The sequence below is a fragment of the Tetrao urogallus genome (genome assembly GCF_951394365.1).
Source record: "Tetrao urogallus genome assembly, chromosome: 10".
Classification (NCBI taxonomy): Eukaryota; Metazoa; Chordata; class Aves; order Galliformes; family Phasianidae; genus Tetrao; species Tetrao urogallus.
Genome location: NC_136823.1, coordinates 19,721,563 through 19,748,604, shown reverse-complemented (window position 1 = coordinate 19,748,604; position 27,042 = coordinate 19,721,563). Strand labels below are relative to the sequence as shown.

General features: G+C 53.6%; 3 protein-coding genes across 3 annotated transcripts in view; 1 reads left to right on the top strand and 2 right to left on the bottom strand.

Moving 5' to 3' along the window:
- Positions 1 to 13,307, top strand: part of PLXND1 (plexin D1) — a gene marked incomplete at both ends in the record, with an annotated part of 62,834 nt that extends 49,527 nt beyond the window's left edge. Inside the window, 11 exons of the mRNA XM_079540384.1 lie at positions 677 to 823; positions 2,966 to 3,122; positions 3,855 to 3,958; positions 4,912 to 4,975; positions 5,223 to 5,257; positions 6,962 to 7,066; positions 7,856 to 8,019; positions 9,378 to 9,525; positions 11,504 to 11,644; positions 12,476 to 12,550; positions 13,191 to 13,307. Of these exons, the coding sequence (XP_079396510.1) occupies positions 677 to 823; positions 2,966 to 3,122; positions 3,855 to 3,958; positions 4,912 to 4,975; positions 5,223 to 5,257; positions 6,962 to 7,066; positions 7,856 to 8,019; positions 9,378 to 9,525; positions 11,504 to 11,644; positions 12,476 to 12,550; positions 13,191 to 13,307 (1,257 nt within the window). The remainder of the gene's footprint in view (positions 1 to 676; positions 824 to 2,965; positions 3,123 to 3,854; positions 3,959 to 4,911; positions 4,976 to 5,222; positions 5,258 to 6,961; positions 7,067 to 7,855; positions 8,020 to 9,377; positions 9,526 to 11,503; positions 11,645 to 12,475; positions 12,551 to 13,190) is intronic.
- A 4,346-nt stretch (positions 13,308 to 17,653) lies between these two features.
- Positions 17,654 to 18,869, bottom strand: H1-8 (H1.8 linker histone; the record flags this gene model as incomplete). Its single annotated transcript, XM_079540310.1, has 5 exons — positions 17,654 to 17,971; positions 18,070 to 18,128; positions 18,202 to 18,340; positions 18,425 to 18,708; positions 18,854 to 18,869. 5 exons carry the CDS (start codon positions 18,867 to 18,869, stop codon positions 17,654 to 17,656), a joined length of 816 nt encoding a protein of 271 aa, XP_079396436.1.
- A 1,732-nt stretch (positions 18,870 to 20,601) lies between these two features.
- Positions 20,602 to 23,146, bottom strand: RHO (rhodopsin; the record flags this gene model as incomplete). Its single annotated transcript, XM_079540589.1, has 5 exons — positions 20,602 to 20,721; positions 21,201 to 21,440; positions 21,571 to 21,736; positions 21,811 to 21,979; positions 22,786 to 23,146. The coding sequence occupies 5 exons, from the start codon at positions 23,144 to 23,146 to the stop codon at positions 20,602 to 20,604; spliced, it is 1,056 nt and encodes a 351-aa protein (XP_079396715.1).
- Between the last annotated feature and the right edge of the window lie 3,896 nt (positions 23,147 to 27,042).

Sequence of the window (27,042 nt, the reverse complement as noted above, 5' to 3'; positions counted from 1 at the left end):
GCTCCTAGCTGAGAAATACCAAAACCATCCGATATCTGTTGTCTCGAGCAGGATTTCAGATGGCAGCGATGGCTGCGCAGGGGTGTGATGATCATGAAGTACAGGAATGTGCAGTAATTTGCATTTGCCTCATCTGAAGGAAATTGCACATGAACATTAGGGAGAATGGGATGTACTCCAGTGCTGAAATGTTTTTCAAGAAAATAACTTGTGTTGTATTTGCACATCGGCATAACAGACATAAGTGGATCAGAAATCTGGCATTACACCATGTCACTGAACCGCATCACAAATCACTGGTCCCTGTTAGGCTCCTTGTTCCTGTTGCAGCGCTGTCACAATTCACAGCTCTCCCATAAGATGAAGGTTGACAAATACAACGAGTTAGCTGCCATGTTTACTTGTTGTCGCATGGGAACAGCATGGTTGACTCTGATCTCTCTCTTTTGCTGCAATCAGGGCTCTGCTGTGGTATGAGAAGTGCTGCTTCCCAGAGCCACAGGGCACACAGAGGCCTCACTCCCATAGATCTCAATGGCAAACCAGGCAGCACAAAGAGGACTTCAGACAGCACCTTTAATAGGAAGCTGGCACCCCAAGTCTGTTTCTGTATAGAGCCTGCCCTGGATGGACCGCCAGGTCCATTGCTGACATGGACTTCTCTCCCTTTCCCCAGGAGACAGTCGGAGAGCCATTCTTCCTGCTGATCTGTGCCATCAAGCAGCAGATTAACAAAGGCTCCATTGATGCCATCACAGGGAAGGCCAGATACACCCTCAACGAGGAGTGGCTCCTGCGGGAGAACATTGAGGCAAAGCCAAGGGTGAGTACCCAAGGTGGGGTGGCCCAGAGGGGGCCTGTGCCTCAGTGAGAGTTAGTGCCCATTGCACCTTGCTGCCACAGGGCTCCCACTGCAGGATACGACTTGTGGTAACTGCTGGTTTCCACATCCGCCCTTTGTGGTCACCAATGTGGCTCTGGTTAGAGGTAGAGGGAAGCAGGGAGATTTCTTCAGCCATGCTTAGAGAGGTAAAGCAAATCAGCATCTGTGCTCCCAGTGAGAAGGTGCTGGCTCAGCCTCACATCACAGGCTGCAGGCAGGGTGTCACAGAGCTGTACAGCAAACAACCTCTCGCAGGGCTTTGGCAGAGCTGTGCACATGGAGAGATTTTTTCCCCTTCAGCGCCAGACTCAGATGCCTTTCCAGAGCCTGGGTCAAACCCTGCTTCCAATTACCTGACATGAATCTGCAGCAGTTCCATTGAAATCCATGGGTTGACCCAGACACGTATCACCATAACGCAGAGCATGTTCTAACTCCACAGAGTCGCCAATTCTTGTTACTGACCGACCTGTAAATTCACAGCACAGACAAGAGGGGTTAGCAGCAGGGCACAGAGTATTGGCTTTCCCAGCAGAAATGGTAATGTCATGTGTGTGAGCAGGAGTGGTGCAGCTGCTTCCTACTTTGTGAGAGAAAAAGCAAAGTGATGAGCCGAGCATTGGAGGAAGGCAACCACCTGCAGGCCCGGTGCTAACTCATCAGCAGTCCTCTACACTGCTGGTAACCAAACCTCTGCTTTGAAAAACAACTACTCAGTATAAAATGTGAAAAATTATTTTCTGTTAATGCTACGGCAAAAATCTGGCTTCATCTGTATACTGAGATTTCTCTCATCACCAAGGGAGCTGGCTGCGTGCCCTGATAGCAGAGAGCAGTTGTAATGCTATAATGGGCTGGAAAGTACCACAATAATAGGGTGGCAAAGTCATTGACTGCAGCAAACAAGAATGAGCCCAAATACAACAGCCACAGAAATGAAGGAAGAGAACTGCTTACCTTCACCAGACCTCAGAGATGCCCTCATCTCCACTGCCAGCCCTTAAATGAGGTCTGGGAAGGGGTGGATCCTGGCTCCACCCTTCCAGTCACTCAGGTACATTGCATGCACCTGAGCTCCTTAGGCTGGCCCTGCCTTCCACCAGGTGCTCCACCACTGCTTCAGGCTGTGACTTACCATTTCTGCTACAACAGTGATTGCAAGGAGCCTGTGGACTGTGAGAATTCCAGATATTGGGCTCACATTTATGGGTATCCTTCCTAGAGGCAGCTGTGCTCACAGCAGTGCTGCTCATGGTCTCTGCACAGTTTCCTGACCACAGCTCACAGCTTGAGTAGCTGGCTAGCTTCAGGACTGCACTCACAGCAGAACAGAGGCCCCCTGTTTGTGCACATTAAGGAGAAGAGGGCTGAGGCAGGGCAGGGGCTGCCTTGGGTCAGCTCTGTGCAGGTGGCATTGGGCCAGGTGGAGTGCATGTGTGGTGGAGGTGCCTGCTTCCTGCGTCAGTATGGGAGCAGCTCTTAAAGAGGGTTTTTGTACAAAGGGTCATTTTCATTGCCCCACAGCTTTGTTCTGCAACTGGCAGAAGCTGGGCGTCCCCAAGGAGTGAGTGGTGTCTGTGGAGCCCAAAGCCCCTTATGGCTGATGATCCACTGTTCAGGTCCCTTCCTCAGCAGGGAATTGGATGCTGATGGTGGTGAATGCCCACGTGGCACCAAACTCACTCTTTGGTATGCTTGTTTACACCCAAGAGCTCAGCCCGTTGCATCAGGCAGAGGAGGGCAGTGAGCCCTGATAGCCCCATCAGTGACTGGCCAGAGCCGAGAAGCTGAGGATGTGGCGGCAGTGGAGGCTGACCTGTCCTCCTCCCGCCTCGGAAGTGATCTCCGCATGTCAGGTCTCAGGCCCATAGCAGGGCAGCAGGAGAGCAGGGCACAGCATTGTTCCCTGTGTCCTCTTGGCCCCATCAATAAATTGCATCTTTCAGTTGCCAGGGAGCATAAATCAGCACTTTTGCTAGCAGTAAATTGTAGGTGACAGCCTTTATTCTGCCTGACTTCAGCCCCAGAGCTCTGTGCATCCATGGGAGCTCCACTCACCCCTAACGCAGCCTCTGTCCACAGAACCTCAACGTCTCCTTCCAAGGCTGTGGGATGGACTCCCTGAGTGTCAGAGCCATGGACACAGACACGCTTAGCCAAGTGAAGGAGAAGATCCTGGAGGCCTTCTGCAAGAATGTCCCCTACTCCCAGTGGCCAAGAGTGGAAGACGTCGACCTCGGTAGGGGGTGCTGGCCAGACTGTACCTCTGGGTGAGGGAGCTGATGGCACACACCAGCCCCTGGGGTCTGTTGGAGGGCACTGGGTGAAGGAGCATTGGTGATAGGGCAGGATGGAGACAGCCTTCTCCTGGGGGCAGTCTTCAGGAATAAGAGATGGGACCGGACCCTGCCGGACTGGAGGGAGCCATTAGAAACAAGCTTTAGAAAAGCCTGAGCTGAGCAGAAGGGTACTTGGATTTCTCCTCTTTGAAGCCTAGTGTTAATCCCAGGAACGGATGTGTCCTCTAAAACTCTCTTGGGCCTGCACATGGCTCATTAACGTGCCTCTCCACAAGCAGCTATAAATGAACCCATGCACTCCTGTCTGGCTGTGTGTTTGGTCACTTGTCTACCCTATGGCCAACCACTTTTTGTAGAATTTTAGTGTCCAAGGCCAGTGCTGCGAGGAGGAAACCACCCACGCTGGCCTTGCGCCTGCGTCACGTGGGGCTGATGCTCAGTGCCAGACGGTGTCCTCCTGGAGGGACAGCTGGGCTGGGGCAGCACCAGGGCCCCACTCCTCTCCCCGGTGCCTGGGGCACGTCCCCCTGTCTGCAGGCTCAGCCCCTCAGGAGCCACTGTTGCCCCTTGGTGACCACATGTGCAGCCCCACGGTGCCTTGGCTGTGGGATGCTCCCAGAAGCAGGTCCCAGCCTCCCGGCTGCCTGCTCAGCTCTGCCCTCCCCACACAGAGTGGTTTGCCACCAGCACCGACAGCTACATCCTGCGGGACCTCGACGACACCTCAGTGGTGGAGGATGGCAGGAAGAAGCTCAACACGTTGGCACATTACAAGGTAAATCCACAGGTGCTACAGAAGAGCTCTACTTCCTCAGAGCCTGCCCGGCCCCAGGGGCGAATGGCAGTTCCCCCTCCAAAAACAGGATTATTGGGGCCAAGCAGGAAGGTTGCCATGGCTCCGCAAGAGCTTCTGGGGAATAGACATCTGCCCTGGCGAGGAGCTTGTTAATATTGCAACACACTGAAACTAATTAAACACTCTTCATGCAAAACAAGTTATTACTGACAACAGAAAGAACGGGGGGAAAAGAAAAAGCTCCTATTTCCAATGGCCTCAGCTGAGCTGATCAGCATCACCGAGCTGTTGGGCCGTGCCCTGCTGCTGCTGGAGCTGCTGCCTGCCCTCGGAGCAGGGCTGGGGATGCCGCTGAGGATGGAGGCCAAAAACATGGAGCAATGCGGTGAAGAGAATTGTTCTCCTGACCAGTTTTCCTTTTAAAACTAAATGAAACCAGAAAGTTTATTTGGTTTCCCCATTCCCTGGTATGCCTGGAAGCATAATCCTCACTAGCCTGCAACAGCGCATGGAAAATCAGAACTGCGTGCTGATCAGCGCGGTTGTTTGTGCCGCAGTGCCGCTGCTGGCGCGGCGCCCGCTGTGCCGGGCCGGGCGCAGAACAAAGAGCAGCCCCTGCCCTGCGGGTTCCTGCGGGAGAGGCCAAGCAGTGCCTGCGCAGCTCGGTGGTCTTTCTTCTTCGAGTTACCTGCTGTAGACGTGCCAAAACTTTATCTTGGATGCATGTATTTGCCCAGTTCCCATTGGAGCTGAGGGCATCACCAGCTTGCATTTGCACTTTAAAAAGCCTCTCCCAGTAGGGCAGCGCGCTGCTGCCAGTTCCCACACTGGGGAGCAGGGGCAGGGTGGTGGCAGGGTGCCCGTGGCTGGCATCGGGTCCCCAGGGCTGGAAGCTGCCAGGCACTCACTGACAGCCACGCTTCCCTCTGCAGATCCCTGAAGGGGCGTCCCTGGCCATGAGCCTGTCAGACAAGAAGGATGGCACGCTGAGCAGAGGTAAGGCCCATTCCCTTGAACCTGCACATGTCAAGGGTGGCTCTGGGGTCCGCTGAGAATTGGCAGCCGTGTTCCCCAGGCCCTGCAGTGTGGTGCAGCGCGATGTGATCCCCTGCTGAGAAAGCTGCTGAGATCGCTGGGAGCAGAAACCCTGGCTGGGCATTAATGCTTCTTGGGGATAGCAAACGTGTTCTCATGTGGGTGGAGTGTTTTGACTGAGCTGTTGTATCCCTCTTGTTCTTCACAGTGAAGGATTTGGACACTGAGAAGTACTTCCACCTGGTGAGTATCCTTCTCACTCTGTGGCCGTGGGCATGGTTGTGCTGCACCATGTGGTGCTGGGGCAGTGCCTGGCCACGCGCTGCTTCTGGCAGCAGCACAGGGCAACCAGGTGCTTACTTAGTCTGTTTGCTGTCTGTATTACAATGCTTGACCTTACAAAGACTGCCCACTAACAGAGAGAGGGGGCTGCTGCTGTCACTTTGGCACAGGCTGCCCAGAGCTGTGGGTGACCCATCTCTGGAGGTGCACGAGGTCATGGATGGAGCTGTGGGTAGCCTGCGCTGACAGAAGGCAGCCAGAACACGCAGGGGTGGGGCTGGGGCCTTAAGATCCCTTCCCACTAACGAGTTCTTTGATTCTATGGTGCTGAACACAAGGCTTGTGGCAAAGAGGAGGTGCCCTGCAGGCAGGGCCATGCTGCAGCAATAGCAGAGGTGTTATGATTGGAGCCAGCTGAGACCCAGCAGGGCTGGGGCGGGAGGTGGGGCGGTGGCCCCAGGCCCACGCTCACCTTGGTGGCAGAACGTGACCTGAATACTGCTGGGAGCGAAGGCGGTCAGTGGGGCTGTGCGTGTGGGGTGATCTTCATTCTCATCTGCAGGGGTCCTATTTTTTTTCATTGTTTGTGATGAAAGAAAAGAAAATCTTTTCAGCCTCACTGATACTGACTTAATTCATCTCCATGGGCTGAAGCTTCAGATGTGATGTACAGTCTGGATCAGCAGTCATTAGTTCTCTTCACAGAGGCCCTAATTGGAGCAGAAAGGTTATCTGTAGAAAAGCCTTAGCTCTGTGGGACATAATAAAAAATTACAAGACAGCACAATAATTGCTGTGGCCCAATCCAGCCATCAGCAGCCGGAGTCCAGCACCATGATCTGAGCGTGGAGCAGCACTGCCAGCAGCATCCCGCGGCCTCGGGGGGTCACCTCGCAGGAGCTGCTGGCACTCTGCCCCTTCCCAGGGCCGCCGAGATTTATGAGTTCCTGCTCGTGCACTGCTCCAAATCGACGCAGTGCTAAATGCTGTTAAAAGCTGTTATGAGAAAAAGTGTTACAGACAACAACAGTATTTTATAGCTTGGGCTTTTTTCTCTGCTGAATTTTCCATGCTCAGATGGAATACAAACACAATGCACACACGCACACATATCCACAGAGTGAGGAGGGAGAGGGGACAGGAAACCAAATGTGCACATCTGAAGCAATGCCAAGATGTACTTAAATTGCTTGCTAGGTCATTACAGGATGGTAATTAACTGACCTGGCCAGCAGAATATTTATTTTTGTTTTTAAAAAGGCCAGAGTAGGAATACTGGCTGATTGTTCTTGCATTTTTTCCAAACCTAAGAAAAGCTGCTTTCCGTGGAAGCCTTCTGCTTTGTTTCTGGGAACCTCAACTGCAGCCACACAGGAGCACTTCACAGAGGCCAGAAAGGCAAACAGGCTGACATCCCAGTGAGGCCGATTGTTTCATTTCCTTTGTCTAGATTGAGAGAGACAATGGAGAGAGCAAAAGAGACCAATGTCAGAAAAACTGACCATTATGAATTACTTTTTTAAAGCCATATAAGGCTGTATTTATAACACAGTAACTGGTTTTCAATTGGATTCTATATGCGGTTGAAATTCTATACTTAAAGGAGAATTCAGTGTGACACATCCAGGGAGGAGTGTTCTCAACATGTGTTTTGTGTTGGACCAGGTTCTCCCAACTGACGAATCAGTGGAGCATAAGAAATCCCACAGACAGAGCCATAGGAAGAAAGTCCTGCCAGAGATCTACCTGACCAGGCTGCTCTCTACAAAGGTAGGAGCTGGGGGCACTTTTGCGAACAGCAGGTGATCATTGCTTGCAATCTGCAGTGAGAAACCTGATTTAAGTCAGGATTGCTGCAGGGCCGGTCACTCCCAAGGGGTTTTAGGACCCATCTGTCACAAATGTTTGGAGAGGCTCCAGTGGCTGCTGGGCTCTGCTGGCTCCGTCGTTCCTCTGCTTCCCAGCTCTCCCTGAGGGCAGCGCTGCTGCGGGAGCCTCACGCAATCCCCCGAGTGCAGGTCTGGCATCTCCAGCCATGGAAGGATGCTGACTGCCTCAGGGCTCACAGTGTGCGATTCAGACCTGAGCCCATCTCGCACAGAGTGATCCTGCTGGGAGAGGGATGGAGGAGGGATGTTTGTGTGGCCTTAATTCAGATTTGAACTTCCCCACTCACTGTGAGTGCTCAGCTCCAGCAGTTGGGCTCCCAGACCATCTTTAGTCCCAGCATGATGCTTCACTGGAGCAGAGATCACAAGCATGGCCAGCAGTCTCCAGGCTTTTTTGTATTTACTGTGCAGAACAATCACAGATGTGAGATCCCAGCAGTATGAAAGAAAATCTCAATGCTACAAGAAATTAAATCCAAATGCAAGCTGATTATATCACTACGCACAAACAAACCTTTCCCTCCTTGCTCCAGCATCCCCTCCCTCTCATGGCTTATCCAGCTGGCAGCCAAGAACTTCCCAGTGTACACAGCCACAGCCCCTCACACTGGTTTTCGGGGCTCAGGTGCTGCTGCTTTCTGCAGCCCCCACTGTGTGTGCTTGTCCACAGGGCACACTGCAGAAGTTCCTGGACGACTTGTTCAAAGCCATTCTCAGCATCCGAGATGACAAGCCGCCTGTGGCCGTGAAGTATTTCTTTGACTTCCTAGAGGAGCAAGCAGAGAAAAGAGGGATCACAGACCCTGACACCATGCACATCTGGAAGACCAACAGGTTTGGTTGAAGAAGAGAAGACCTCTTCTTTCCTTTCTTTCTTCTGAAAGAAGCAGCAGCTGCAAAGCCTTGGTGTTCTGCATTAACCACCAGGCTGCTAAAAGCAGAACCAATGAGGGCCATGAAAAACAGGGAGGGGCTGAAAGATGAGAGCAAATGTGGGCTGGAGAGCTCTGAACAAGCACAGAGCTCTGGAAAGCACAGAGCTGGAAGAGCAGGCATAGGCAGAGAAAGGGCAGAAGGAATGGGCACAGTAATACACATAATTAATGAGAAACAGAAGAGAGAATGGATGACAGGAGGCAGCAAAGATGTAAGCTGTAAGCACTGAAGAGTCTGAGATAGATTTCAAAATCACATCAGGTCTTAAAAACCACACAGATTTTAAAATCCACACCCGGCTCCTTTTCATTTGGTTTCCAGCTTTCCAATCCCTGGGGATCCTTCTCCTCACTTCTCTCTGACACCGAGCTGAGGCTGCAGGGTGCTCGGCACCCCAGGAGTTGCTGCTGTGGCAGCATCCTGTTGGTGGTACGCGGCATCAGGGGCTGCCGGCAGCGATGCTGAGGGATGTGCTGAGCAGGAATGGCATGGGAGAGCCAGAGGGAAGGGGGAGAGAGCATGGGGGAGAGCAGGGGGGTTCAGTGGGGCAAAGCAGCGAGGCTGGAGGCGGCGCCGCGCTTCTGAGGCTGCAGGGGCAGTAACTCCAGCACAACATGAAAAACAAAAGCCAATCTGTCTGGGATAGCAGGTGTGTAGATATGACCTGTGGACTGCAGATATGCCCAGCCTTCATTACTTTAATTGCCAGTAGAGCAAATAGCTCTATAGGTTTTACTCCCCAGCTGCTGAGGGGGAATAGTAGGCAGGACAAGAAATGTACTGTGCAGCCAAAGGAGCACTGAAGCAACTCAAGAAGAAAACGATGAGAGAGCAGGAAAAATGTATACAAAATGTATTTCATGGGGCCAGGCTTACCAACAAAACCAGAGGGTGGGTAGTGTCAGGGGAAATGGAAAAGGAGATGACACTGTCAATAAAAAACACCGCAAATGGGGAAGCTGGATTGCAAACCCAATACAGCAGAAGTGTCTGAGCCCATCCAGCAGCACAGCCAGCCCACAGCTGCTGGGGGAGTGGGGCAAACACTCACCTGGGTAGGGCTGCATGTGGGGCCTGAGCAGGTGCTTCCCCTCTGGCTAGGCAGGGAAATGTGCAGCGCCAGAAGGTTATTAAAGAACACAACTTTGCTCTTCATTTTTTTCCCTCTCCTTGATTCATACTCCATCATCTTTCTGTATCTCCTCTCTCCCTTGGAAATTCACCCAGTGTGTGTTCCTGGCCTGTTTCCTCCACAGCCTACCCCTGAGGTTTTGGGTCAACATCCTGAAGAACCCCCAGTTCGTCTTTGACATCGACAAGACCGACCACATCGACGCCTGTCTCTCTGTGATCGCCCAGGCCTTCATTGACGCCTGCTCGCTGTCCGACCTGCAGCTGGGCAAGGTATGGTCCGGAGGGGACGCCGCGCCGCAGCTCGACCAGCGAGACACAGAGCAGTGTGTGTAGGGGGAAGGGGCTGCCAGAGGTGTCCTCGCCCCCAGCAGCGGGCTGTGAGCCACATGCCTGGTTTCTGAATGTATCTAAGGATGAGTTGTCCTCTCCTCCCTCCTGCGCCGGGCGCACGCTCGCTGCTTTCCCTCTACGTTGGCTGAGTGTGGTGCTGACATCTGAAACTTCCCAACACCGTCAGCTTTATAGCAAATGCTGAAAATTGCCCCTCTCCCAGGGCTGGGTGTGTGACGTAGGGGCCCCTGCGGCAAGGGGGGGGCGCTGCTCAGGACATCCCCAGGAAGCCCCTCCTGGGAGAGATTAACTCTGGAGGAAGATGTAATGAGCGCTGGATTTTTGTTTGTTTGGGTTTGGGGCATTTTTTTGCAAGCGTTACGAAACACCTTCAATCTGTCCTTGTCAAGCTGCCGGTGAGGGGAAAAGGGGTCAGCAGGAGTCAGACAGCAGATGGAAACATTTTGCAGGAATACAATAGTGTAAGTGAAGGAACTGTTGAGTAATGAGGGGAGAATAAATCCTCAGCACGAAAGTCAGTCTACATCCACATGCTGTAGTCCAGGGGTTGTCCAGGCTCTTCCTCTGGATACAGGGTGTCAGCAGTGCTGCTTCTGATACTGCAAATGTGAGAGCAGATTCCCTCCGCACACCTACAGTGTGCGAGCACATAAAGCATTCACCTCTTCCTAGTACAGGGAGGACAAACCAGACACAAATTTGAAAAACAACAGAAAGGAGGCAGCATGTGTTTCTGTTGCATTTCCAAGGGGGAAAAAAATGTTGTAAGTAGGCTCTGTAACTTGGCTCTATTCCTACAATGCCTTGTCATTGGCTTTGAAAGTAAATTGCTTTGGGGCCCGGTGCCCATTTCCCTTGCAGCCTTCCCACATATTGCACAGCAGCTTGCAGTTACCCCTGGCTTCCTTATTTACTGCTTGTACAGCAGGAGATCCCATCTCCACAGCTAGAGCCCTGCTGGGCTTGTTTTGTCTGCAGAGCCTTCCTCTCCCCCCTCCACCTGCCAGCACCAGGGAGCGTGTCAGGGCAAGGGGACACACACTGATCTCACTGCCCTCCCATCCCAGCACCGGGGCTCTTTTCCCTCTGGGTTACAGTGCTGGTTCATTCCCCGGGCAATGATGTCAGCAGGACAGCACTGCCTCGAGGTTAAAATCATTCATGCTTGCGTTAGCAGAGTGCAAGTGGGGTTATGCCTGTGCTGATACCACCCGCTCATGGCCAGGAGGTTAAAACTGCTTTGTCCAAGCCAACATTAATCAGGAAAACTCACAGTATTTTCTGTTAATTACTTTCCATGCACTCAATATAGGTCAGACAGGCTGAGTTAGCCAACACAGAATAAATCAAAGCTACATTAAAAATCCAAGAGCAACATTTCAACTGACAAAGTTCAGCTTTGTTCTTTGGTTTAAATCAAGCTAGCTGCTCAAGAGACCAGAGTGATGCGTTCAGAAGCCCATCCTTCATCACCACGTTCCACACATGGTGCCATGGAGCAGGAGTGGATTATCTAACACAGTGGTGGTACATGCACTTGCAGAGCGTCACCTGCAGCAAACAACCCCCTGATCCCACACACACTTTTCAGCCCTGTCATTGCTTTAGTTGCACTCAGTGAGACCACCACTGCTGGCATAGAAGCCAGGAAGGCAGGCAGGGATGGGCACATGCAGAGAGTGCTTCAGCTCTGCAGGCAGGAGGCGATAACCCGCAGCACCCGATGTGCTCTGCATGCACCACTCATGCGGTTTGTGCCTCGGTGCCCACAGCTGGTTCCTGAGCCCAGCTAGCTGAAGGCCCTGTCTGATGGCCAGTGCTTCAGCCAGGCAGAATAAGAGGGTTTTCAGTCAGAAACGATACAGCGTCAGATCTCAGTATCTTGCCCTCGCTCTAGGACTCCCCAACCAATAAATTGCTGTACGCCAAGGAGATCCCGGAGTACAGGAAGATTGTGCAGAGATACTACAAGCAGATCCATGACATGCCACCGCTCAGCGAGCAGGAGATGAACGCACACCTGGCAGAGGAGTCACGGGTGAGGCACGGGGCAGTGCTGGGACCGGGGTTGTGCTGGGATGTGGAGCTGTGCTGCTGGGGCAGCGGGGTGAGCAGGCTGAATTCAGCTCCTGCTTGAACGGGCACTGGAGGGAGCAAACGAGAAGGGATATTTTGCCTCAAACTTCCAGACACAAAATTCATCTGACCTAATTGCAAGCATCTTTAATGACTGCCAGCAAACATACATGAATTCGCTTGAAACTAACAAGGCTTTGGCACCGCTGAGAGTTTTAAACAGAATGAAGTGCCAAAGAGCCAGAAATTTGCAGAGGTTCTGCTGGCCCCCAGGTCCTCGGCCAGCTGGCCCCTGTGCTGCCAACTTTCAGTGCTGGCCCTGAGTCCCAGGCAGCCTGCTGGCAGCTGGCAGCGCTCCCTGCCAGCCTGGTACCAGCTCGGGAGCTGGCAGCTGCGCTCTGGATCCCAGCCCTGCCAGCAGCGCACTGCAGCTCCCTCAGAACACAGTCATCTCCCCACAGCAGTTCAGCCTCAGCTGTGGAGCGTGCTTTTCCCTGGGTGCTCCTCTGCCCAGCTCCAGTGCTGCCCCATCCTTCGCGGTGCCTTTGAACTGATCAGGGCTATCAGCTGCAGTCACTTAAGGCTGACTTTATAAAGACTCAGAGCATTTCTCACGTAAGCAAATGCAGCTTCCTTAAACGAATAAGGCAAAGCCCAGCTGCATCAATGCAACAGGAATAAAAATAGCCAGTCTAAATCTTCTTTTAATCTTGCTAATGCCTGCAGATTGGACTTGAACTTGCTTGCTGTGTCAGGTTAACGTATCTCCCCTATTTGTTCTGTCTCTTTAAAGAAATACCGGAATGAGTTCAACACAAACGTCGCCATGGCTGAGATATACAAATATGCCAAGAGATATCGCTCCCAGGTAGGCGAGCTTGGCTGTGCTCAGGCCTTAACTATCTGCAGAGGGAATAACAGGAGGTGTTTTGTAACCAAGCAGTTAGATGCCTCACAGAAAAGGGATTAATTTTTTTCTTTGTGTAATCTGCCCATGCACATATGTAATACATGCACACAGGTGCATCTGTTCTCCTATCCCTTGACTGATAACTGTGTAGAAGCAAAGGCCAGCTCTTCCCAGTTGTTTTTAGCAGTGCTTGGCTGGACAAGTTTGCAGCAGGGCTGGCCAACACATGGACTGCTTGAATCCTCTTATACTCACAGGAAGCAGAGCACAAGGATGCCTTCCCCAATAACTTACCCTCACTGCTGCCCGCAGTGCAGCCCTGGCTGTGACACAGAACGCAGCTCATCGTGCCCTGCCTCGCAGGGACAGCTCTGTGCTAGGAGGTTCCCTGCAGGGTTTTCTGTTGCATTTTCTCCCTCTGCCTCAATGTGAGAGCAGGGACTCAGCCAACCCCTGCTGCACCTGGAGGGTGCAGGCTGTGTCCCAGTACTAGACTCGCCATCCTGGCTCCAGCTGGGATTGAGGCATTATGAGGCAGGTGGGGCAGGCAGACGGGGCTGCGTGCTGCCTGTCCCTTATGTGCCCACCTCTCCTGCAGATCGTGGCCGCCCTGGACTCCAACCCCACGACAAAGCGCACCCAGCTCCAGCACAAGTTTGAGCAAGTGATTGCACTCATGGAGGACAACATCTACGAGTGCTGCAGTGAAGCCTAGGCTGACTGCAGCCTGGGAAGTGACCCCTAGAGTAACTTGTAGGGAACTTGCCTTGACCACGGGGACACCTTGGTCCATGTCCATGAGGGTCATTCTCAAACCAGCCCTGTGGCAATGGTGGGCCTTACCTGCAGCCAGAGAGCTCCCTCACGTATCAAGAAGCAACAAGACAGCCTTTGTGCAGCTAGAAAACCATCTGGTCAACACTGTAGCACCCATAACTTACTGCTGTTGCAAGCCAGAAATGGAGGTGTGACATCTGTGGCAAGCTTGGTTCATCACTTCTCAGTAATTCGTTCCTGAGCAGCTGGCTCCCCACATCCCTGTCTGCATTCCTCATGGACCAAGGGGCCAAGACCAGGCTGCAGAAGCCATAACAAAAAAGCAGCCTCAGGGAGTAACAAGCAGAGATGGCATAGGCCATCAGAGCAACGGCAGCACGTTCTCCATTCCACACCAGCCCTCTCACACCTGCATTTCTCTGACACCATGGACAATCAGCTGTTCACTATCTGCTGCATTCTGTGTATTTTTGTGCCTTTTAATTTTTGTATTGTATGTGCAAACATAACCACTCCTTCATTTGAGATTTGGGCAACCCAGGGAACTGGGGGTGAGTTAAAGCAGTTGCTTCCTATGTAGCAGGGGAATGCTGAAAGCACTTTATCCCCTAACAGCTGCTAGCTGGTTGGAGGGAGTGCATTGCATGTTGGTGTGGGACTGTTCTGCCCTGCCCCGGTTCCCCAGCCTGCATGCAGTGAACTGCAGTGTGCAGTAGGATAGGCAGATGTCCCTTACAACCCACCCTCCAGCCAGACAGGCATCGCTTCCACCTGCAAGCAGCGAGCCGCTCCTCACTCCTCTCCCCACCCTACTGGCTGCATACACAGCTATGGTGCTGACTTGAGCTCACCTCACCTCTGTCAGTCCTCTGACAGAGCAGACTGAGCCACATGCAGGGCAGAACATCCAGGCATCATCCTTCCTCCCTCTGTCCCACACTCTTTGGTATCTCACCAGGATCGTCACCTAAAGCAGGCCAGTGCTGGAGAAGGCTGTTCTTAAAGCAGCTTGCTTTGCTTGCCTTGAAGCCAGTACACCATAGTCACCACCTGAGAGCAACAAAAATGGTTTTGTGACACGTTCAGTTTGTCAGCCCATAAAGGCAAGCAACGCATCCCCGTGGCAGCAAGTTGCTCTCACTCCACAAGTCAGCAGAGCAGGTCAGACATCACAAGGTGCAAACAGAGGTAGGAAACGCCACACTCCACATAGTGATGTCAGCAAGCAGAGTCCCACTGCAGAGACAAACAGGACTTGTCTGAGACCCAGGAACTCCACTGCTGTCCTGCAGCATCTGCTGGATGCCACGCTGGGATGGGCCCCATTTTCTCTCTGCTGGCAGCTCCTGTTCCTCAGCCAGGGCAGCCATGACTGCTCTGGTCTTCTCCAGCATCACTCAGGCCCCTCTTCAGAGGCTGGACCACACGTCTGAAGCCAGCATTCCCCTGCAGACAAAGGCAACCTGCCCATGAAAGCTAAACCTAGCTGTAGGCACCACATTTCCAAACTGCCAAATATATATTAAAAAGTGACTACCTCACTCCAGGCAGGGTCTCAAGGTGAGCCTCCATTATTCATCCAGCTGGAAAGGATGAAACCTGGTCCACCAAACTCCTCCTGGGTGACTTACTGCCACGGGCAGGTGGTCGCACCCCATCATTTCCAGTAACGCATTTGTCAGAAGTTAGAACATCAGAGTTGTGTATGTGTATATAGATATCTATTTTAAAACAAATGATAGACTTTATCCAGTATGTTAAAAGGGGTAGGGAGGGGAGGGAAAGAAAAGAGGATTTGTTTGGGGTTCCGTTGTTGTTTTTTTTTTTTTGTTGTTTTGTTTTTTGTTGTTTTTTTTTCTTTTCTTTTCAAGAGAACTACAGAAAAAGTACATACACTGTAGAAGTTTTAATGTCTTTGCTGAGGATGTGGTTTCAGAGTAGAAACTAATGTAGCTGGGCTACATTTTATTTTGAAAGTGATTTCACACAAAAAATAATCTTGACTTTTTTCTTTAGAAACTGTGAATAGTTGCCATAGATATAGACAGGCCCAGCACAGGGAAGGCGACAGTGAGAAGGACCAGGGTAGTAGAGAATGTTGAGCTTGGCTGGAGGTGAGGAAATGGCCATGGAGCAACAGCCCCATGTCATTACAGGAAAAGGGCACAGGTGAGCCAGTAGTGAGCATGGTTTGACTCCAGGTGATGTGACTGGGCCACGTATTGGGGTCTATTGCTGTCTTATTTAATTTTTTCCAAAGCAGAAAAAAAAAGCTACAACCATTCTAAAGAGGTAACTTTAAAAGAGCAAATGCTTGAGGGTTTGTAGTGTTGCCTTGAACCCTGAGCCCTTTGTAACATGTTTTTAAACTTTGGCATGTGTTGTGGGTATAGTGCCCTTACCTGCTGTGTAGTGGAAGTGGCAGACTCTCGGAGAAACCTATCTTTGTAATAAAACAAGGTGCTGAAACCCTGCGTAGTGAACTTCCTGGTACACACAGAGCCTAACACCAAGAGGCCATCTCTTGTCTGAGGCATCTTTCTCTCACACAGGCCATGCAAATCCCTGTGCTCCTCCACCTCAGGAACACGGGGAGGCAGGCAGCTGCCAGCTCCACCACGCAGCAGCGCAGTGCTCGGGGCTGGCAGCTCAGCAAGAACCATCTTCTTTCCCAGTGGCACAGGTCTTATCCTCTTAAGGCCGCAGCGATTCACCATTCCTGCCTAGCGTGCAGGAAGGTCCCACCAGAACAGGATCTGACACAGAAGGTAGAAAAGCCACGAGAGGACCTGAATAAACCACACCAACACACACCAGGACCAGCATCGCCATGCCTACCCACAGGGCCAGACACCCTCGCACTGCCAGGAACAGTCTTGGGGCCGACTGCGCCTTCACCCAGCTACAGGCAGCCCAGCACCTGCTCTGTGCTGCCGCAGCACTGAAGGCTTCTGGCCTCAGCAGTGACACCATCCCCAGCCTGCAGGGCTCGATAACCACAGCATTACTGAAATCCTCCCGCTTCCACCATCTTTCAGTAAAAACTGCTCTTCCTGGACACCACAGGGATCTTCCTGCGTTAAAGCTGATCCTTAGTAAAGCTAAATCCAGTCACTTAATAATATAGCCTCTCGAGAAGCCTTATGCTTTATATTTAGGGCTCGATGAGAGAGGACACAGCTCCTGCCCTGTTCCACTGCAGGACATCTAGTGTTGGCAAGCAGTCATTTGTGACTGACCACTACTGAAGGTGCAGCTGAGTTCTGCTGGGTTACTGCTGCAGCATCCCTCACCCTGACGCTGGGGAACATGAGTTCAGATTTAAAGATGCATCAACATGGCCAAGGCTGAAGTTTAAAAGTAGTTAGTTTGCTCAGCTCTTGCTTAAGCCGCACAGCAAGGCCAGAAGCCTTGGAGGGCATTGGCAAAGCCAGCTGAAGATTAATTAAATCCTCTTTAGGAAGAGGGTTTTACTTCCACTTACTTTCTCCCACCCAGGAGGACTGACAACCTTTGCATTATCAGACTGACCTTCAGAAGGGCTCTGTTCTGCACAGAGCAGGAAAAATTCAGGCATTTAAAACTATCATAAAGAAAGCTTTCATACATTGGCTGGCAGAAGCTATCAAGACAGGCTTTGAGATGGGTACTGTGCACAGACAGATAACAACAGCATGAGCATTCCTACAGTCTGCTGCAAACACCGAGCTTTTTTTTGAGCCCTAAAGCGCTTCTATCTTCCTCTTTAATGTGGGTGGAGCTTAGGCAACTCCAAACACCGTGGTGGACCACGAAAGCACCCATCCCTCCTGCCCTAGCACTGTTGTAATCTGAGCTCAGCCAGGCATTATCACAAGGGCAGCTGGGAGGGCACAGGGCCAGACACATCCCCTGCACCAACGCTGTGGGAGCAGTGACAAGCCCTGAGCTTCCCACCATAGCTGAGCCCCCCGCCTGGGCATCACCTTGCACTGGGGCTCACCACCAGCCTGCATACACGTGGGCCCTCAGAGTCACTCCAGCACTGCTCACAGGAGCCAACAGCTCACTACCACTCCACAAGTCTGCGTGCCTTCCCATCCTACATGGGGCAAGGCTGCAGATTCACCCTGGGTGAAAGGACCTTGGCAGGCATGCAGGGCAGGAGTTGTGCTATTCCATGAATCAGACAACCTTTATTAGTAGCGGATGAACAGAATTAACACCTGGGAATTAAAACCAGCTTCTAGCCCAAAGCCCAGACTCAGCTGGGGATGGCGCTGTGCTGTCAAAGTCCTGGGGCCCCTATGACACCTTCCTGCCAGGAGCTGCCTCCTGTGCTCCAGCCTTCCCCCCCTGACCAGCACCCAGAGCTGCCTGAGGCTTCCTTGCCTTGGCTTTACCTCCCTTCTTCGAGGCAGCTTCCTGGGCCTCCTCAGGAACCTTCCCTTTGCTCTTGGCTGCTGGGGCCTTTTTGGGTCTCTTCACCCCAGCAGGGCGGTCAGCACTGTCCTCTCGCACACCGCTGGCAGCAGGAGCTGCAGGGGGCTGCGGCCGCCCTTTGCCAGGGGCCTGGTGGGCCTTCACTCCATGACTCCTGGGCTTCTCCACCGCCGGCTGGGCCTGGAGGGGACAGAGTGCTTCAGGCTGCTGCCATGCCACAACCCACAGCTTGGGTGCAGTGCTGGCATCCCCTGGCCTCCTCACCCAGCCATACTCACATCTGCAGGCTTTGCCCTCGGCTTCCTCTTCACTGCTTTCGGCTCCTCCTTGGCAGCGCCTGCAGAAAAGCAGCAGCAGATGAGCACAGGCAGAGCACCTCACGGGAGTCCGCCCCAGACCCCTGCCATTACCTTGCCCTCCGTCGCTCCGCACCACCGCAGGGGCTCGGGCAGCCTCGGCAGCCCCTCTGCGTCCGGTCTTCGGGGCCGGTCCCTCCCCGGGATCCTCCTGGCCCTGCGCCTGTTTCTGCTGCAGCCTCTTGGGAGCGAGCTGGGAGCAGGGAAGGAGCAGAACGTGGGAGCAGCCGGCATCGGCAGCGCCCAGCCCCAGCCCCGCTCTTGCAGCCCCGCTCACCTTGAAGCGCCCCGTGGCCCCCAGGGCGGCGGAGTTGTGGGGCCGCACCAGGAAGCCGCGGCTCAGCCCCGCCGCCAGCGCCCGCTTCAGCAGATACTTGAGGCGCACGGGGTCCACCGTGGGGTACTTGGCCAGGATGAAGCGCTTAATGGCGACGACTGAGGCGCCCTTCTTCCCGTCCTGCGCCTGCAGCGCCTCGAGCACCATGTGCAGCGTGGGGGGGTGGCGGCTCCGCCGGCCCCGGGCGAGCAGGCTGGAGAGCCGGGCAGCGCCGGCGGCTTTGGCTGCGAGTGATACAAAACGGCGGCGTGAGGCGAAGGCGCTCACAGCCCCGAGGGCTGCGGTCCTCCAAAGCCAAACAGCGTCACCGCGCCCGTCCCCAGAAAAGGGAACCGCGGTGCCCGCACCCTGCAGCCTAACAGCCCCGACCTGGTTGAGACTCCATGGCTGCGCAGCTCCCAAACGCCAACCAGGCACCGCAGCCTCAACCCAGCTCTCAGGCCCACCTCACCTGCAGCTGATTTATCTGATTCGGCACGGTGACGGCGAGGGCCGGTTGGGCAGCCGCTAATTGCCGGGTTCCCACCGCAGTGGACACAGGTGAGCCCGAGCGCTCCTGCCCAGATCTTTGTGAGAGGCTGAAGGGAGAAAGAATGCTGCGAGCAGATGGTTGGAAAAGGACGGAGCGGGAGTGGCGGCCGCGGGCACGAGCTGCGAGCTCCTCTAAGCGCTGCGGGCCGCGTGGGGCTCCTGCAGCAGCCGCAGTGTTTGCCCGCGCCTCGCGCGCTGCCGGGCTCAGAGCACGGCGCTCCCGGCCCCGCGCGGCAGCCCTACGTGCCGCTCTGCAGGGCCAGCGCTGCACTGTGCCGCAGGGCTCAGCGCGGGTGGCCGAGCCGCATCACCGAGCGGCCACTGAGCACCGCGTGGCTCTGCGGAGCAATGCCTCGACGGGCGGCGACAAACACGCCACCATCCTCCTCTTCCCTCCAAAGCAGCCCTCGGATTTGAAGTACGTGAGTCAGACATCAGCCTAAACACTGAATTATTCATAAACCGTTAATCTTCAGATTTCACTGAATATGCACAAGTATCGATAAAAAAAAAATGAGAGAATTGTACTTGCAAATTGCTCTTTATTAAAGATTTAACTTGCATGGGTTCTGTATGTTCCTTATTAGACCTCGCGAAGCTGCATAGGATTAGAAATCAGAGAGGATAATAATGTACAAAAATAGTTTCAAATGTTGATAACGCTGAACAGCAAGAAAAACATCTTATTTGTATAACTGAGCTAAAAATAAAAATGAATAACACTGCTACAATTGCAATATGCCATCTTGTAGTGCCTGGAACATATGCCGGTGTCTCTGCACCATATGCTCCCATGTCTTGCCTTCTCTAACACAGAGGAAGCTCAGCAATGCACCAATCCGTCCTCAAAAGCACGAGCACCGGCCAAAGCCTCCTATGTGGGCTGACGCTGAGCTGGGCCGCAGCTGACAGGGAGGGTCTGTGGATGGCTGGGAGGGAAGGGCTGCGTCCTGCCGGGGGGCAGCGAGTGGGGCTGCCAAGGAGCCAACACCGGGAGCATCCAAGCACACCCAGCCATAGCGGGACACAGCTGCACCACGCTGTGCCACCTGCTCAGAGGTGGGATCTGCACCCTCACCTCTGCCGCACGGAGGGCACCTGTGTGCCAAAAGCCACCCATCATCCCAGAGCTGCTGCGGTGTCCTTCTGAGGTGCTGGGCAGGGCCAGGCACGGAGCTCTGAGCAGTGGGCATCTGGCGGTGCTCAGCCTGCCCCAGCACAGCCCTCCGCCCTGGCCCTGCCCTGGTGGCTGCAGGCTCTGTCTGCAGCAGTGGAGCCGGGAGGGGCTCAGCCTCTGCCCCGCCAAGGCCCTCAGGTTGGGGTGAGGGAGGTGGCAGTGGCTCCGCCGTGCCCGGGCTTTGCAGGGCCTGCATGGTGCAACAGGTGTGAGCTCTCAGTGAATCAACAGAGAGAGAAGCACGGAGTTATGCCAGTGGAGGAGCTAAGCTTTTGCATTTTAATTATAAAACGTGTACATTTTCACAGCCTTGTTCCCAGGGTTCCTATGGTTGGGAGAGCAGCCCGCCCTGCAGGGCTGTGCTGAAGCGGGCAGGCGCTGGCAGTGGGCAAGGTTGGTGCGTTGGGACCTATGCAGGGGACACCTGGCTGGTGGAGACGGAGGAGGTCTCTGTCTTTCCAGCAGATGTGTCCTCATCGCCCAGCGGGTTCTTGCCGCAGCAGAGGGTTGTGATCATGCAGTTACGGAACTGGAAGAGAGGGGAAGCAGCGTGGTGAGGGTAGAAGGCTGCTGAGGGGCTGCCTGCATGCTGGGCCCAGAGTTGGGGGTGGAGAAAAGTGAGCCCGGTAATGCCATGGGCACTGTCCAGTAGAACTGCTGCAGCAGGAGGAACGCAGGTACAGATCCCACGTGCTGCAGTGGGAACTGCATGGAACCCTCCAGCATGTCTGCACCAGGGACACTGTCCTGGTGAAGTCTCCCTCCCAGCCCTCAGCATTGGGGGAGGCAGCCCCAGCTGCTCCGCTGGGCCAGCATGCACATTTCTCAGGTGGGTGCTTGCATCAACAAGAGCTGCACAGCGTGAAGGAGTAAACTGCACTTCACTCTCCTGCACACCAGCACGCAGTACCTGGAATCCCCTTGCGGCTCAGGGTGTGCTGGAGGTATGGGAGCTCCCCACAGCTGTTACAAAGAGAAACACTACAGAGGCAGTCAGCTGGCAGTTACCTGTTTGTTCATTACAATGTAGATCACAGGATTGTAGATGGCAGAGCTCTTGGCAAAGAATGCCGGGATGGTCATGAAGATGGGTCCGAAGTCTGAGCCCTGGTTGGTGAAGATGTAGAAAGCGACGCTGGCATAGGGAACCCAGCAGATGAGGAAGGCGATGACCATGATGATCACCATGCGGGTCACTTCCTTCTCTGCCTTCTGGGTGGTGGCAGACTCCTGCTGCTGGGCGGCAGCCTGCAGGCAGAGAGTGGGGGGGATGGAATCGGGAGGGCTTGGCCCGTGTGAGTGCAGGGCTGGGGGGCACCGCTCCCTTCTGTCACCGTATGGAGCCCGGCACAGCCCCCAGCCCCTGGGCAGCACCCACCTCCTTCACAGTGCAGACCAGATTCCCATAGCAGAAGAAGATGACGAACAGTGGGATCATGAAATGGACCACGAACATATAGATGACAAAGGATTCATTGTTGATCTCTGGCTTCAGCGTGTAGTAGTCGATCCCACATGAGCACTGCATGCCCTCAGGGATGTACCTGTGAGCACACGGGGCGGTCAGCACCAGCAGAGCTGCCCGCACCCTGTGCTCCATGCCCAGGCCCCTCCGTACCGTGACCAGCCGAACAGCGGGGGAGCTGCGCAGGCCATGGCCATGATCCAGGAGAACGCGACCCCCATGATGGCGTGGTTCTCTCCAAAGCGGAAGTTGCTCATGGGCTTACAGACCACCACGTACCGTTCCACAGCCAGGACGACGAGTGACCAGAGAGCGATTTCACCTGCACCAGGGAGAGAGGGATGGAGATACGGGGACTGAAAATGATGGGAGGACAAAGGCACGCCATTTCTGGCACGGGGAAGACCCCATCAGCAGCGAACCTCCATCCAGTGCTCAGAGATGGGACAGAACAGAAGACAAGTACCAGTGCGGTGAGGAGTCAGAAGATGCCTGCAGACCCCCAGCGGTGACCGCTGTGCTGCTGCGCCTCGGGATCCACTGCTGGATCCTGCCCTCCTCCCGCACAGCACTGCATCCACGTGCCCACGGCCCCACTCTGATCTGCAGCACTGCCTCCAGGTTCTGCTCAGGTCGTCTGTGCCTCGGGGCCCAACCCCGCCAACAGCTGCCTGCTGGCCTGGGAGGCTGTTCTCAGACACACAGCCCTAATTTAACACTGCTAATTACCAGCTGGATGGCACAGTGGAGGCAGCTTTGCTGGGCTGCACTGCACTGCACTTCACAGCAGTAACGCTCAGCCCCACAGCTCCAGAAGCCGTCAGCTCTCCTGTCAGAAAGCGAGCCAAAAGGATGTGCAAATCCAGCAGCTGCACAATCTGCTGTAGGTTACTTTTCATGGCTACACGGTTGCTCGCAGGAGATGGAACAGGTGGCTACCAAAATAAGGCTTAAAAAAAAGTGCCATTTGCTACTTTCTTCACCTCCCACCCAGTAGCACTGCAGCAGCAGCAGCAGCAGGGCCTGGCACGCACTGCCCGGCTCTCCAGGAGCAGCTGGGCATCCTCACGCCCTCTCCTGAAATCTGGGGAAATTTCTGTCAGATTTTTGAAAATTTGGAGAACTCACCGCCCAGCGTAGCAAAGAAGCCCTCGATGTAGCACCCTGTTACTCCGAAGACAAAGTACCCGTTCATCGAGGTGTACATGGTGGTCGTGAAGCCTCCAAAGACCATGAAGAGGTCGGCGACCGCCAGGTTCAGGAGAATGTAGTTTAGAGGCGTTCGGAGTTTCTTGTGCTGGATGGTGACGTACAGCGTGAGGAAGTTGACGGGGAAGCCGAGCAGGATCAGCATGAACATGTAGGCAGCCAGCGCCGAGAACTTCCACGGCTCAGCCAGGTAGTACTGGGGGTACTCGAAGGGGCTCCGCACCACCCCGGTCTTGTTGGACATGGGCACGTAGAAGTCTTGGCCTTCCGTCCCGTTCATGGCTGCGGTTTGTGGGGCGCCTCTCAGTCGCACTCAGTGTCGGGTTTTGTGAGGGGGAATCGCCCCTGCAGTTGGGCTCCACCACCGCCCAGCCTTCGCTGTCGCCCCGCAGAGAAGCGGCTGTCGGGCGTCCCTTATAAAGTGCCCCCTATGGTAAGCTCCAGGCATCGGTGTCAGCGCGATTAGGGCTAAGAGAGTTATTAACCATAATCATCCAGGGGTAATTGGCTTTTCTGGGCAGGTCTTAAGGTGACACCTGTTTCTGGCCCACACTGTCATTGTTGGAGACCATGGTTCATGGTCATACACAGGCAGGTAGCTGTACTGCTTGTGCACTGGAACTGGAGGGCGGCCCCACCTGCACACCTCACTGCCCAGCATGCCGCGCCACCGCCTGAGGGCTGAGCGCCTGCTGCCTGGGCCCAACGCACTCATTGCATGCTGCAGCCTGGGCTGGACGCCCGCGGCCTGTGCTGCCTCTGCTCCACGGAGTGCCCCGGCAGCCCATCACAGCCTGCGGTGCCCATCAGTTCAAAATGCCTCAGTTTACCCACAGAGGGATGTGGGAAATGGGACACGTTACCACCGGGCCCACAGGCAGAGAGTGCCAGAGGAAGACTGGAGAGAGTGCCAGAGAAAGACAGAGAAAGCACGCAGGATCCTTCTTGTGGTTGGGCTCGACCAAAGCAAACAGGAGTGAATTTTGTGGTTCAGAACCCCCAGGCCATGGGTTTGGACTCTGCAGCAGCTGCTGGGCTGGACGTGGTTGGTGCAGTCCCTCCATAGCAGGGGTCTGCATAGCAGGACTGCAGGGCTGTGACAGCAGCCTGTCCGTCACAGCTGCCATTACAGGGGTAGGCTGATGAAAGGCTGTGCTTAGCAGCATGGCCCTCAGCAATCCTTCTTGTACTTGCTCTCAGCCACAAAATTTGCTCTCTGTTGCAAAATTTGTCTGAGAAAGTTTGAACAACACAGTAAAACACTGATCCTGCTAGCAGGTTTCCAGTTGCATCACCTCCTCTGTTCTTGGCTTTATACATGGTTTGCATCATGGCAGCTACATCAGCAGCACCTGAAAAATAACCTCGTCCATCTGTCTTGGACAGATATCGTTCTGCCTTGATCCAGAGAAAGGTTGTGGACAAGGCACAAGTTCTGAGCTGAAGCCAACATTTGACCTCTTATTCTGGTGACAGACATCTTCAGTCTCCTTGAAACCTTGCAGAAGTGATGAATTCCATGTAGGTGGGCATTAGAGCTGCAGAGGAAGCTGCTGTTGGATCTATTTCCCTCCTTGATGTGCCCAGTGTTGTTTGGAACATTCTTCATGCCAGCCAGCAGCTGTTAGGTGTTACCTGGTTTTAACTTTTCAGAAAGAGTGGGACAGCATGAACAGCAAGGGGAACAAATCAGAGCCTACCACAAAGGATCTCTTTGCTGGACAAGGTTATTCTTTGTAGTTCACATAATTGTGATTACTCTTTCAGCTTCCAAAGCTATTTGCTCCCATCTCTTCCCTTTTTTGCATCCCCTGTTTATCACTTTTCTCACTATGCTAGTGTTATTCTCAACATCAGTACCATTCCAGTTGGCATGCCAGGACCGACCAGTGTCCCTGCAGAGGTCAGGAAAGGTCTGCTCAGCCCTTGGCAGCAGCAGGGCTCTGGCAGGACCTGAGCATCTCCACAGCAATTGCATTTCAGGCTGCACCAGGGAGCTGGGCTGACCTTTCCTTGCAGCCAAGAGCAGAGGAGAGGTATCTGAGTGCCCATACGGCACAAAGGGGGATGAACCAGGCCTGGAGCTCACAGGTAAGAGATGAGCAAGGGCTTGTGTCACCTTGGCCTTAATTAACCAGCTTCAATTCCTGCCATGTTTTTATCAGTGTTCCCTGCAGGTTAATTCAGTGCATGCAAAACAGATCAAAGGGAAAAAGCAGAAAGCTTTGTGTTCTCTTCAAAGTGAAAACCAAGCAGAGAAACCTTTCCTGTGTGCGGGGAAGATCTCACAGAAGTGCTGCTACCACTGAAAGCCCAGCTTCCCATAACCAAAGGTGGGCCTCAATTGCCCTGCACAGCCATCAAAGTCTCCTTCTGTCAGTGTGCAAATGCCACCTCCTCACACATCCTCGGCCGGTACTAAGTCCCTCCCAATTAACTTTTCATGTGTTGCCAAGGCCAGAGCAGTGCCTCTAGCTAATTGCAGCTGCAGCTGCTCATACCTGTACATGGGCACATCAGATTACAGGTTTATCTTCCCAGTGCACAAACACGCCACGTAAAGCTCTGATGCAATAAGCCCCTGCTGAGGTTAGCAGCTGCTGCTCTGAGCTTAGAGCTGACATGCGTCACCAGGGGAGCGCAGCGGTGGGAAAGGCGAGCGGTGAGTGGTGACAAGGTGGAGGTGCAGGGCAAATGGAAGAGAACAGTTGGTGAACCACCCGAAAGGGCTTCAGAGAAAGGCTTCGTGGTGGGACTTCTGCACATCCAGCGCCTTCTCATCACGAAGTCACCAGGGAGCTTCATTTGCACGAGGCATCTGGAACTGGCACATCTTTCCAATTTACGAGATGCGTGGAGCACCACAGCTTTGCCTGGAAAAGCCCGGCATGCTTTTCAAACCCAGAGCATATTCACAAAAAAATTAAAAATAAATAAATAAATGAAGCTTCCTCGTTTGATCCATTCTGCCTCTGTGTAATTACAAACCTTGTCTATTTATTTTTATAATTTTTCATTTCTGCTAGCTCTGCAAAGCCAAGTCATTTCTGAGAGAATGAGCTGAATTGCATTCTGGCTCACATATCAAACAGCACTGTTTATCAATGTCAGTCGCAACGTCTTTATTGCAAACACTGAGATACGAGTCAGAAAGCAGACAAGCACTAATTAGAACAGAATGTTTTTAAAGTGGTAAATTAGGCAAATTTGGTCAGGAACCATTGAGGGATGCAGAAACCCTACAGTACCATTAGATGGAATCACAGCACGTTGGGCTGGGAGGGACCTCGCAGCCCTCAGCCCTTCCCCTGCCATAGGCTGGCTGCCCCTCCAGCTCAGGCTGCCCAGAGCCGATCCATGGCCTCGGGCACCTCCAGGGATGGGCAGCACTGCCAGGGCCTCATGGCCTCAGCACTAAAAAACGTCTTCCCAGAAGCTAATTGAAGACCACCATCTTTTACTTCACAGCCTTTACCTTTGTCCTATCACTACGCTCCCTGACAGAGCCCCTCCCAGCTCTCCTGTAGGTCTCCGTTAGGTACTGGGAGGCCACAGTGAGGTCCCTGCAGAGTCTCCTCCAGATCTAACATCCCCAGTTCTCAGCCTGGCTCCAAAGCAGAGGTGCTCCAGCCCCTGGGCATCCTCACAGCTCCTCTGGCCCTGCTCCAACAGCTCCGTGTCCTTCTGACACTGAGGACCCCAGAGCCGAATGCAGCACTGCAGGTGGGCTTCACAGGAGCATAGATTTCAAAGCATCACTTTCCAGAGGAACTCGAGCACACACTGATATCACGTGCAAAGTGCTGCTGTTTACACAGTAGCTGTTTTACCAGCAGCCACCAATCTCAGCCAATAGCTTAACTCAATAACATGAAATATAATTTCCCAAGGCTTATAGAAGAGAGGATGTCATAACAACAAAACTTACGCTGAGGCGGGCACAATTTAAACTGGATTAAAGTCAAGAGGCCTATCACTTTTCCATTCAAACCCGGCCCAGCTGGTTGTCCACATGACTTCTCAAGCTCTTACAGAACAACGCAGAGAACATCTTCAAGAGATTCAGCTGCACAGGGCTGCTTCTGTGTACTGGGCCTGGCCAGAATGGAGTTAACATTCTTCAGAGCAGCCTTCGTGGTGCTGTGTTTTGGATCTGCAACTAAGAACAGTCTTGAT